Here is a 13,392-nt window from a genome sequence, read left to right on the forward strand (position 1 = left end):
TTTGTGGAACATCATGTGTAAGCGCTTTTGTTCCTGGTCAATATATTTGGTAGGTTTTTGCATAGTTTCAAAAACCGTCAAGCCCTGTTTCACTAGAGGCAGCAGTGGGTTGAACAACAGGTGTATGTGGACTGGGGCTGCATTGAAACATGGCGAACTAGAGTGGCCATTTCAATTTTGTTACCGCAGCAGGGGATTGCTTACGGTTTTAAAAATGGTTGTAACCCTGGGATCTTTGGGTGAAGGATGGGTTATCATCATCATCATCATCAACAACAACAACAACGTCACAGCAGTGGCTCCTTGCCATTTTTTATTTTATTTGAAAGTTTTAAAAGGCAGCCACCTGGGGCAGTAGAAGTTGGGGGGGTGTAGTGGCAGCGTTCCCCTCGCTGTTCCCCTGGAGACCTTCCTGGCCAATCTGCTTGCATCCTTCAGCTGTTTCCATTCTCCTGAGCTGGTACTCCAGGAGCAGTGATTAGAGCTGGGCTGAAGGACAAAATCCACGTTGGGCCAGTTCATCAGGGGGCTGTGCAAAGGTCAGTTTCATCTCATCGTCGTGCGAGTTTTAAAGGACAAATCGGCATGAATCATTAAAAATCTGCACAGGTTGGGGGGGTGATTACTCTTTTTTTGCAACCATAAATACAAAAGAGTAACAGGAAGAATCATCAGGAGCCACTGTTACATATGCAAGTTCCGCAATACCAAAATTTTGGCATCATTGTTCAAGCAGAAATGTAAGAATCACTTCAAGCAACAGCACATCAATAAGCCCCACCGCTCCTAGGGCATTTGCTAAATTTCATTGTGCGCAGCAGCATGCTAGCTTGCTGCTCTGTTACTAGCTAGCAGCTAAATTACTTTTACTACTAGTTGTTACTCTATTACTAGCTAGTGGCTAAATTACTTTTGTTGCAAGCTATTACCCTGTTACTCTGTTATTATTACTCTATTATTAGCGAGTGGTTAAGCTACAGCTCCCCAAAGGTGGAAAGAGTTTGCCCGGCAGGAGTCTACAGAAAGGAGAAGTGCTCACCTTCAGGCCAGAGAGTGGACTCTTCAAGGATTCTTCAGGCAGAGAGTGGAGCTTAGGAGAGATAGACTGGAGGGGGCGCTCATAAGGCCTCAATTCACCTCCATCCATCCTTATAGGAAGTTGGTCACTTGTAGCTCTCCACAGTGGTGCAACCACCATCTTGCCATGTCTTGTGCTATTGATAGATCAGAACAGATGGGCCACCTAGATACTTTCTCCGATTGCATTCACAGACAGCACTGTTGGGAAACTCCCCTGAATGAATGAGGAGACAGGGAAACAGCCAGCCTCAGCTGTGCATCCCAGCAGACTTTTTGTGTGCACTAGGGATGGAAAGATCTCTCAGTTTCGCTTCTCTCAGTTTCTCTTTTTTCCAATCTTAAATTAATTTCTGCAGCAATTTGCTATTTTTTAAAAATAAAATCCTCATGAAAATGCTCCAGCATTTTAGTGCAATTTTCTTCTAATAAACACATACTTGTAGGGAATTTTAGGTAATGTACACATTTTTGCAAGCCGTTTCTTGTCATATAATGCATTTTTGCATTGTTATTTTCAATAATATGTTAATTTTATGCACATTTCCCCCTAATATATGCATTTTTGTAAACTTTGATTGGTGTATCACATCACAAAATTCAAATAAGTGTGAATTTCGAATGATGGCTGTGCTTCGGTTCCCATATTGTTTTGGGAAGTGCGGATTTGATACATTCGGCTTGAAATGCAAACTGAATTGAAATTCTCACCCATCCCTGGTATGCATGTGCTTGAGCATGTGTTGCTCTGCTCATATGATCTATGCTGGCACCACTGCTGCAGTGTAACATTTATTCAAACCGGCAGCAAGCAGGCACCAGCTGGTATGGTGTGCAAGCAGAGATGGAATGTTGGAGGACAGGGCCGTGTGTGCCATGCAGACCGCTCTGCGCCCCCTAAGAATGCCTGTCTGCCCTCAGGTGCAGTAGAGGACACTGTCCAGTTGGCAGCAGTTATCAGGACAGGCTGGTGCAGCAGCTTTCTGGTCATGCTGCCAACCTGACGGTCAGCTGCAGGGGTGAGTCAAACAGACCAAAAGAGGCTAGGCAGGGTGGCCCCACTGGAGAAGGATGGATGCGTGGTCAGCTGGGGGAGAAAGGCATGGCGAGCGGCACATTTAGAGGGAGTTCCAAGCAGAGAGGGAGCAATGATCGGGAAGAAGTAGCAGAAAAAGGAAAGAGTAAAGAGCTAGGCTATGGGCAAGCCTTGCCACAGCGACATGAGACACAGGACAGGGAAGGAGAAGGCAGCATTTCTGGGGCTAGCCAGCCCAGTGGCGAGTCGAAGGGTAAACTACAGGAAGGTAGAGGCTATTTACAAACCTAATGGTAGGGAGAGTACTGAGGGAGCAAGACTGCTTAAATAAGCAGATCTCAGAAGGGCTTTAAGCTCATGTGAGTGAAGCGCTCACCAAGGTCCTTTTCTGAAAGCAAGAGAACCCCTGGTGCTCTGGTGGGGTGATGGTGAAAGCTCTCACACCAGCGCTGAAGCAAGAGCCAACTGCTAGTCTAGTCTGCTTCCGTATGTGGAATGGGGAGGGGGGTGTCCGTTGGCCCTTTGACTTGGACCGGCCCTGCTTGCATTTCAGCTCCAGTACCTCATGCTTTGCTGCCTATAGCCTACTGTGTGTTCTTACATAGGAAGCTGCCTTATATTGAGACGGACCATTGGCCCATTTAATTCAGTATTGTCTACACTGACTGACAGTCTCTCTCCAGGGTTTCAGACAGGGTTCTTTCCCAGCCCTACCTGGAGATGCCAGGGACTGAACCTGGGACCTTCTGCATGCAAAGCAGATGCTCTGCTGCCGAGCTATGGCCCTTCACTCTCTTTTCTTTCTCTGACTACATCCAGCTGTGTATTTCCTGCACATTATTTGGTGAGGCTGTAAATGAAAATTTGCCAAGCTCCTTTCTGGGTGAATAATGAGCTGGACGAGGGATGACTGACGGTGACGGGATGAGTGGAGTGACCAACCCGCCGTTGACCTGGATGGGATTCTAGCTTCTCAATCATTTGTGCTCTGGGAGTCCCTCCTAGGATTGGATACATTGAGCTGATGGGAAAGCTGGGCTCCCAGCGAAGGGGAGTTGTTTGCTTTGGCAGCTCTGCTAAAGGCCAAAAGCCAAGATCCAATCTTTGTTGATAAGTGGCTGGATTTAAACACTGCTCTGTCCCTTGTGCAACGTGGGGTGGGGCGTTGAAGGGTGAAGGCATCTTTCCAGAGGAGAGTGGCGAGATCCACGTCAGCATTTCCCCCCTCTGACAATTTGCCTGATGGCTTCTGCAGATGCCAGGGTAATTACCGATGACAACAAGGTCCTTGCAGTGGCCAGGCCAGTGTCCCGACAAGGGGAGGGTTTTGCCTGTCAGTGGTGCCTTAGGAGCCTTAGGAGCAGGTGGAAAGCACAGTTAGATGTAAAAATGCAACAGAGCCAGGCAGACAAATGTCAGGGTTGACCTACAAGCAGGGGAAGTTGGTGGCTTCGCTGTCAGTGGGGCAGTGAATCCGCTCTGGGTTTTAGTTTGAGCTTTCAAGGAGCTGTCCAAAGTGGTGGCTCCGATGTCAGTGGGGCAGTGAATCCACTCTGGGTTTTAGTCTGAACTTTACTCTGCTTAAAGAAACCTCATGACAGCTGGCTGCCGGTCACCAGTATTGATTCAAAGGAGAAAAATGGTGGGCTGCTGACACAAGGAGCTCTCTTGCCACCCCTGAAAGGAGTGATAGCAAACAGTTCTTTAGAAAACTGTTTTTAAAAGGTAAGTTACTCCACCAAAATGCTTCAGTATCTGTGCTGCCCCCCAATAGGAACATCGGAAGCTGCCTTATAATGATTCAGTCCATTGGTCCCTCTAGCTCAATAATGTCTACATCAGGGCTGACTAACCTGCAGCCCTCCAGATGTTGCTGGCAACATCTCTGACCTTTGGCTATGCTGGTTGGGGCTGATGGGAGCTGGAGTCTAGCACCATCTGGCGGGCACCACATTGGCTATCCCTGGTCTATACTATCCTCCAGTGGCTCTCCAGGGTGTCAGGCAGGAGACACTCCCAGCACTACCTGGAGACACCAGGAATTGAACCTAGGACCTTCTGCATGAGAGCAGATGCTCTGCCACTGATCTGTGGCTCTGTTCCCCCAAAACATTGAGTTCGATGGCACAGTTGGGGCTTCAGATCTTTTGACAGAGCCCCAACATCAGCTGATGTAATGAAAGTGGAGAATAGCACCCAGTGAGACAAGTTGGTTGTAAGGAAAAGGGAAAAGCCTCTGAAGGCAGGAGCTGAGGGCCGAGTGAAGCAAGAGGTAGGGATGCTGGAGGCATCACTGAGCACAAAATCATTGTCAAACTGAATGAATCCATGCTGTGCAGAACAATTGATTGGATTGGAGTGTTCCTTCTGGCAAGTTTAGTCACCACTTCAAATCTCAAGAAATCATGTAGGTTAGCCTTTTCCAACCTTTGGATCCCCAGATGTTCATAGAATCATAGAATAGAATAGTAAGGCCATAGATTCCAAGGCCATCAAGCTATGTCTTCCTACATCCCTTCTTGGAAGTAAGTCCTATCGCATTCGGTTTGGGAGAGGGAAAACCTATGGCTTTTAGAGTCATAGAGTAGTAGAGTTGGAAGGGACCTCTAAAGCCATCAAGCCCAACCCCCTGCTCAGTGCAGGAATCCAGCTTAATGCACCCCCAACAGGTGGCTGTCCTGCAGCCTCTTGAAGGCCTCCAGTGTTGGAGAGCCTACCACCTACCACACTATTGTTGTATCGCTCTAGCAGTTAGGAAGTTTTTCCTGATGTTCAGCTGAAATCTGGCTTCCTATAACTTGTTGTTGGACTACAACTCCCATCAGCCCCAGCCAGCCTGGCCAATGGTCAGGAATGATGGGAAATGTAGTCAAGCGACATGTGGGGACCCGAAGGTTGGGAAAGGCTGGGTCAGACTGTTAAACTGTAGAGAAAGCCAGCCAGGCAGGAAGATATGCAAAGAAAGTATAATTACCGTGGTTAGACTAGACTGGCAATGGCTGGAATGCAGAAAAGTTTTCAAGGGAACATAAGAACATAAGAAGAGCCTGCTGGATCAGGCCAGTGGGCCATCTAGTCCAGCATCCTGTTCTCACAGTGGCCAACCAGGTGCCTGGGGGAAGCCCGCAAGCAGGACCCGAGTGCAGGAACACTCTCCCCTCCTGAGGCTTCCGGCAACTTGTTTTCAGAAGCATGCTGCCTCTGACTAGGGTGGCAGAGCACAGCCATCATGGCTAGTAGCCATTGATAGCCCTGTCCTCCATGAATTTGTCTAATCTTCTTTTAAAGCCGTCCAAGCTGGTGGCCATTACTGCATCTTGTGGGAGCAAATTCCATAGTTTAACTATGCGCTGAGTAAAGAAGTACTTCCTTTTGTCTGTCCTGAATCTTCCAACATTAAGCAAAAGGAAAGATGGATCTTTGTCCTGAGGAGTTTACAATAGAAATTTCAAAGGAAAGGAAATGACAGAGGAAAGGGAGGATGGGGTGAATAGAGAAGCAAAGGTAACAGAGAACCAGCTTGGACACATACAGTTCCACATACTTAGGTTTAATTTCTGAAAGGGGAGAGGGGCAAAGGAGTTAATCCAAAGAAATGGTGTGGTTTTTTTGAGGGAATTAAAGGAGAGGGGGGGGAGAGAGAGGTGTGGCACCATCTAGGTCAGGAGTGGAGAACCCTTTTCAGCCGAAGGACCAAATTCCCTCATGGGCAACCTTCTGAGGGCTATATGCCAGTAGTGGGTTGAGCCAGAGGCAAAAATGGGTGGGTCAATGGGTGTCATCTTTGTAAAGTAGGCTTCATTTCAGCCATACAAAAGCCTGAAGTCTGTACATCAGGGACAGGGAACCTTTTCCCCAAGTGGGCCAGCTGCCCTATTCCTCGTGGGCCAAATTTGACAGGTGGGTGGGACTGCCCCCTGCCAGTCTCCTTTTTTTTTTTTTTTTTTTTTTCAATAATTTTTATTCAGATTTTCATAAAACATACAAGACAAAATCATAAAACATTCAAAGACAAAAAACAAAATCAAAAATAGTTAAACAAAAAGAAAAAAAGAAAAAAAAAACAAAAATAAAAAATAAAGAGTAAAATATTGACTTCCCATTTGTCAAAGATCAAATCAGTTATAAGTCTATAATATATAACAATCCTGTCTCTTAAGTCATATTATAAAATCACTTTCCTCCAGTAGTTATCTTACTTAATCATCAAATCCCATAAACATTACTTTATTCTTTCCACAAAAAGTCAAAGAGAGGTTTCAATTCTTTAAGAAATATATCTATCAATTTTTTTTTCCAGATAAGCATATCGATTAATCCATCTCATTACTAATTATGATAATCTTATTGTCATAACCATAGTCAAAATAAACATTTCAATTAATCTATCACATCAGAATCTGTTAGGTTCAATAATTTCAGTAGCCATTGTTCTATTATCTCTATTAGTTCCATTTTCCATCTTCCATCTTCAGTAGTCTTGTTAAGTCCAGTAATTTCAATATCCAATCTTCCATTATCAGTATTCCATAATAATCTTGCTGTCAAAGCCATAGTCATATAGTAAGAGTCTGATGGGAATTACCTCTATCCCAAATATTTTCTTGCCATCCATTCTGAGTAGGTTGCTGAAATACTGCTGTAAAATCATATCTCTGTTCTTTTTTTCAAAATGCACTGGGTCATCTCTTAAAAGTTTTTCCATTGTCACATGGCTGCAGTTAATTCCATAGATTTTCTCTATATTGGGCTCCATCACATCATTCCAGTCCAGAAGATTATCCATGCCATTGATAACTTTATCTCTAGAATCTTCATTCATTTCTTCAGAGATAACATTGAGTTCCAAACAATAGATTTTATTTCTAAAGTCCATAGACTCCAAATCTTGTTCCTGTTCCACGTTGATTCCAATCTCCGGGATCTCCTCTCTCACAGGGACCCCTATTCCAGTCTCCAGGTTCTCCTCTCTCACAGGAACCCCTGTTCCAATCTCCGGGGTCTCCTCTCTCACAGGGACCCCTTCCAGGGTCACCTCTCTCACAGGGACCCTTATATCTTTAATCTCCTGCTTCATTTTACTCAATTCAATTTTCATTATCTCAATCTCATCCATTATTTTCTGAAACATAGTTATTTCCAGATTTTCAGCCACTTTCTTAATTGCCATTTTAAAAGAAAAATATAGGAAAACCACTTCTTATTTCAGCAACAATTGGGTTAATACTCCAAACTTGGTGACATCACAGTATAAACAGTGCAGACAGCCTTATCTCTCCAATAGTTAAGTAAACAAAATGCAGTTCCCAGGATCGAAACAATTAATGGCAATCGTCAAGAAACAGATTCGTCAAAATAAAATAGACCAAAAAGAGAGTAGTCTCAAAACAGTATAATATTTTTCAAAATAAAAATCTGGAATAGAAATCCCTCTTCTGTGTATATCTTTAGAATGCAAATCCAGGACAGCTTTTTGCAACAAAAACAGAGATAAGCTATTAATTAGTGCGTAGCAGAGAGAAGTTATGGCTCCCCAGTGAGATGTCAAAAACTGATCAATCTGGCAAATCTCTTTTAAACAGCAACAATTTAAGTCAAGTAAAAGAAAAATATAGAAAGAAGGGTGCTTGCCTGTTGGTGCGTTCTCTCTTAGAAGATAAGATGAACGTTCGCTTTAACAGATAGAGCTTGCTGTTGAAAATCCGTCCCACCTTCGTCGGCTGGACCTCGTCCCATAAATTAATGAGATCTGGTCGTCCCAACAAAAATAGGCTTTGAGGTTAATCTCTTCGTTTCTCCCTACCCGGGAGAAGTTTAATCAGTCAAAAAAAAAAGAAAAAACTGACTGATATATCTGAATAAGCTTCTTTTGAGGCAGGAGCCCGTCTCAAAAGCAGGCACAGGCTAAGTCACCCTTCCCGGAAGTCCAGTCACCCTTCCCGGAAGTCCCCTGCCAGTCTCCTTTTTGTCAGCATACCTTCAGAAAGGCTTGCTCCAGGATCCTGAAGGGGGTTGCATTTATTTTTTGTTGCACAGTCTCAAGTAGAATCTCACATTCTAACCTGCGGCTGCCATTTAGGAAATGAAAAGAAGGGGATGTAAAGGCAATGCTATTTGGAAAGGGAAGAGTTAAAGCAAGGCAATAGAGCTGATTCTCAGAGAGGAAGGACAGAGATGGAACTGGCTGGGGCACTCTGCAGAGTCCATCACTGGCCAAAAAAGCTGCCAGATAACTGCATGGTGATGGGTCATCTACATCTAGGAAGGTTGTGCAGCTGACCTCTATGGGGAAAAAACGTTATGGGGAAAAACATGGGTAGAAGATATCATGCAAATGCCCCATAAAAAGTGGGTATATGCTCTCTCTCTCTCTCTCTCTCTCTCTCTCTCTCTCACACACACACACACACACACACGGCTGGGAGAAATGATACTGCCTGTTGGGCAACAAAAAGTCATTTGGATACCAGAGGTTTGGAAGCAGCCTTGCCATTCTGCTTCACAGTAGCAATGATTGTGCGCTGCTATAGGACCCATGTCTAGAATGAATTGCAGTGCAATCCTATACTCAAAAGTGAATCCCTTTGTGCAGTGGCAGCTGGTGGTTCCATGTCAGTGGGGCAGTGGCATCCACTCCAGGTTTTAGTCCGAACTTCCAAGGAGCTGTCCAAGGAGCAGTTCGCCAATGTTTACAAAGATGCATATATTATGGGAAAGTGTGCGTACAAATAAATATATTAGTGAAAATAGTATACAAAATGCATTATATTAGGAGAAATTGCTTGCAAAATTATGTACATTAGTCAAAACTGCATACAAAAATGTGTTTATTAGAAGAAATTTGCACTAAAATGCTGGATTTTTCATGATTTTTTTAAAAAAAACCTGCAAATGGCTGCAGAAATGTGGAGAACTGAATTTAAGAATAGAAAAATGTGAAACTGAGAGAACTGAAACTGACAGCCCCTTCCATCCCTGCCACCATTAATATTTCCACAATTAAGCATACTTTTTAGGTGTGTGTGTGTGTGTGTCTGTGTCTGTCTGTCTTGTTGCTTTGTTTTTCTTAGTATAAGAAATACAGTCATTCAACATAAGTGAAATGGGATCCTGGTTTCTCTCATAATTTGATCACATGTATCTGCTGACCAAGCGTCCCTTAATTTCATTTTCCCATTTCTCTTGACTTCCAGCTTTAAAGATGAAAATAAAAGAGGTAAAAAAAGAAAACGGAGACAAAAAGATCATCCCCAAGAAGAAGAAACCCTTGAAGTTGGGCACCATCAAGAAGAAAGATCTCAAGAAGCTGGTGCTGTACTTAAAGAATGGGGCAGACTGTCCTTGCCACCAGCTGGACAACCTCAATAACCAGTTTCTAATCATGGGGCGCAAGGTGAAGACTCAGTACCTGCTGACGGCCATCCACAAGTGGGATAAGAAAAGCAAAGAGTTCAAAAAGTTCATGAAGAAAATGAAAAGTCCCGAGTGCCCCACATTTCAGTCTGTCTTCAAATGATCAGATGGCACCAGAATTGGGATGTTTCTTTTCTTTTCTTCTTTGTTTTTTGCTCTTTTTTTTTTTTGGCTGACCTGAACTTGCACAGACTTTTTGACTTGGTAGCTCATAGCGGACACCGTACCTTGATTCCTTGGTGTTTCTTTCTGTTTGTTTCTGTAGAACAGGGGTGGGAAATCTCAGGCTCAGGGGCAAATGCGGCCCTCCAAGCCTCTATGTCTGGCCCTTGGTACTCTCCCCAGGCTACACTTCCTCCTCAGCCAGGCTCCTCTTCCCAGGTAACCCTCCCTTGAGTGTTTTTGCCGGGCTGGAATATGGCCTTGAACTCTGATTATGCTGCTTGCTTGCCCCGATGGAGGATACAGGAAGATGTGTGCGTGTATGTAGAACGAACCTACTGTGCAAAGATCAACATTACATTTGTTCCCTGCCCAGTTTGCCTCAGGCCCTGCCCGCCACTAGCATGTGGCCCCCAGGAAGGTTGCGTAGAAGGGAATGTGGCCCTCAGGCTGAAAAATATTCCCTATGCCTGCTTTAGAGCTTCTTGGTTTGTACTCTTTCACCTTCAGCCAGGTATGGGGAAACATACGGCTCTCCAGGTGTTGCTGCACTGCAACTCCCCTCATCCCTGGCCATTGGCCATGCTTGCTGGGGCTGATGGGAGTTGTAGTTCAGCAATGTCTGGAGGGCCCCAGGTTCCTCAGACCTGCCCTAATCTTACCCCAGTTACATCCCCATTAGAGAATGTTCAGAAGGTAGGTAGGTAGTTTTGGGATGACAAACACAGCAATTTCTAGGGAATATTGAAAAGAAGCATGGATGGTCCCCTCTCCCAAGTTAGGGATCATGCAGTGAACTGGATGATGTCATAGGGCTACGTAGCCAATTAAATTTGGCTCTGTGACGATGTCACTGTAGGTAAGGCAGGACAGTATAAAATGAATAAGTCAATGTTTCTTTTTTTCTTTTCTCTTTATTTTTTGGCAAGGCAAGCCCAGAAATTGCAAGTAAGAGAAGGCTTCTTTTTTTCCCTTGTCACTGCAGGAAGCAATGGCAAAAAAGTGTGAGTAATTTCAATTTAGCTTTAGTCTGGGATGCCTGAAGGTGCATCACATACACAACAGGAAGTCAAGAGGACCGCAAGACCATTCACACATGTAATGCCAAAAAAAAGTACCCCAAAATATCACAAGCAAATATTTTACCACAAGCAAAGTTTTAAGCAGACTATCTGATTATTCATTGAATCATAACTTTGGAAGGGAACCTAGAAAGTCATCTAACACCTTTTGCCGATACAGGAAATATGTTGCTATAGCATCCCTGATGGGTGGCCTTGCAGCCTCTGCTTTAAAACCCTAAAGGAGAGTCTAGCACCTTCCAAGTCAATCTGTTCTACAGCTTGTAACACCAGGAAGTTCTTCTTAATGATAACTCTAAATCCGTTTTCTTGTAACTTGAATCTATTGCTTTGGGGTCAGATAGAAAAATTGCTCGATCCTCTAAGTGACAGGCCTTCAAATATTTGAAGGTGTCTATCATATTATCTCTTCATCATCTTCCATCCAAGCTAAAACTACCCCACTCTTTCAATCTTTCCTGATAGGACTTGGTATCTTGGCCAGATCTCCATTCTGTTGAAACAAAGGTGTGCATGAGGCCACATTCACACCATATATTTATTCCACTATTATTCCTTTTTAAACAACCCTGGCTTCCCCCACAGTATCCAGGGACCTATTATACATTCCTATTCTATTAATAGATTCCTGTTCTCACAGAGCTACAATTCCTTGAGTGGTTTAACAGTCAGTCCCTCTTTGCAGAGAACTCTGGAACTGTAGGTCAATGAGGGGAATAGGAGTCTCCTAATGATTCTCAGCACCCTTCACAAATTACACTTCCCAGGATTCTTTGGGGGAAGCCATGACTGTTTAAAATGGAATAATAGTGGAATAAATGTATGGTGTGAAAGTTCTCTCTCTCTCTCTTTCTGTGCCTGTGCGCACAGGAGCATGGCCAATCCATTTCAAGGAGGGTTGTGGAACAGAACTTCTTGGTGCCCATGCTCCATGTTCATTAGCACAGTGTAGATTGGTGGCTCTGATGTCAGTGGGGCAGCAAATTCACTCCAGGTTTTAGTCCGAACTTTCAAGGAGTTGTCCAAAGTGCTGAAATGAAATGCTCAGACTACAACCCAGAGCAGATTCACTGCCCCATTGACATTGGCGCCACTAGTTTCCACTACTTTAGGAGGAAGGAAAGTGCTATTTTAATTCTCTGCTATGGGTACCAAAAGATGTTGGGCTAGCCCTAGTATTGACATCTAATGTCTGCAGATATGTTGATGCTGTTTTTTCATTGTTTAAAGCTAATGTCAGATCGCTCACTAGTGGTCAGTGGAGTGGTGTGGCAATGGTTTTGAAATTTGCCCTTCGGTAGGCATCCATCTGAAGGGAGATGAGGTGCAAAGTTCCAGGGACCCCCAAGGCAGGTGGGTGCTTCCTTCTCTCTGTTCCAGCCAACAAATGGGTGGGTTGAATGTAGAGGTGGGTAAACCTGTCAGTTTAGATTTCTCTCAGTTTCTCATTTTTGCAATCTTCAGTTTTCCACATTTCCACAGCCGTTTACAATTTTTTTTAAAAAAAAAGTCCTCATGAAAATGTATCAATATTTTAGTGTGAATTTATCCTAATATACACATTTTATATGCATTTTGCCTAATATACACATTTTTGCAAAGCAGTTTTCCCTAATATAAAGTAGTTTTTCATCTTATTTTCTAACATTTGCATTTTTATGCACATTTTACCTGAGCAGATGCATTTTAGTACACATTACTTGGCTGGAGAACTGCATTGCAAAATTTGGAGAAGTGTGAATTTCAAAAGATGGCTGTGTTTTAGTTCTCATATTGTTTTGGAAAGTGCAAATTCGGTAGGTTTGCCTTTAAAGGCAAACTGCATTGAGCTTCCCCCCCCCATGCCTAGTTGAATGTCCCTTGCCAGAGGACCCTCATTGATTCATACTGGATTTGTAGTAATGTCTCCTCGTCAACCTATTTGGGAAAAAGGAAGCCTGGAAGAGTTGCTTTGTTCTAACAAACTTTCTTCAGGCTTGGATGTAGAAAGGTGGAATTCAGTGGCCTGTCTGGTTCCTCTCCAAAGGGAAAAGGCTGTAGCCCACTGGTAGAACATCTGCCTTGCATGCAGAAGGTCCCAGGTTCAATCACCAGGTAGGACTAGGAGAGACTCCCTGCCTGAAGCCCTGGAGAGTTGCTGCCAGTCAGTGTACACAGTATTGAGCTAGTTGGACCAGTGGGTCTGGCTCAATATAAGGCAGCTTTCTATGTTTCTAAGTTGGACTAGTGCTTAAGTCCACAGATCTTCACATGGACCAGCAGCAGGTGGTGTGAAATCACGCATGAGAATCTCTGCATATTCTCCTGTGGAACATATTGAAGGAGTTGGGTTGTGAGGGACCCTTCACAAGGAAGAGGGGAAACTAGGGTTGCCAGGTTCAGTCCCTGTGACTGATCCTGTATCTTTAGGAGAAGAGAAAGTCAGCCAAGTGCAGGTGTTCTTGCAACCCTGTAATGGGAAAAACCACAAGGTGGAATTCTCCCTTCCCCCTGCACAACTTTTAAAGATACAAAAGACCTCTTGGAGGCCAGGCCTGGCAATGAAGAGGTCTTCTATAGCTTTAAAAGTTGTGCAGGGGGGAGGGAGAATTCCACCTTGTGGTTTTTCCCATTACAGGGTTG

At 44.1% G+C, this 13,392-nt stretch overlaps 1 protein-coding gene across 1 annotated transcript in view; it reads left to right on the plus strand.

The window, feature by feature from the left end:
• The window catches only part of SFRP1 (secreted frizzled related protein 1), a 74,576-nt gene extending 61,394 nt beyond the window's left edge, over window positions 1-13,182 (plus strand). Inside the window, exon 3 of the mRNA XM_061592970.1 lies at window positions 9,307-13,182. Coding sequence (XP_061448954.1) covers window positions 9,307-9,629 — 323 coding nt within the window. The 3' untranslated portion in view covers window positions 9,630-13,182. The remainder of the gene's footprint in view (window positions 1-9,306) is intronic.
• Window positions 13,183-13,392: the final 210 nt, after the last annotated feature.

This window comes from Rhineura floridana, chromosome 12 (genome assembly GCF_030035675.1).
Source record: "Rhineura floridana isolate rRhiFlo1 chromosome 12, rRhiFlo1.hap2, whole genome shotgun sequence".
In the NCBI taxonomy this organism is placed as follows: domain Eukaryota; kingdom Metazoa; phylum Chordata; class Lepidosauria; order Squamata; family Rhineuridae; genus Rhineura; species Rhineura floridana.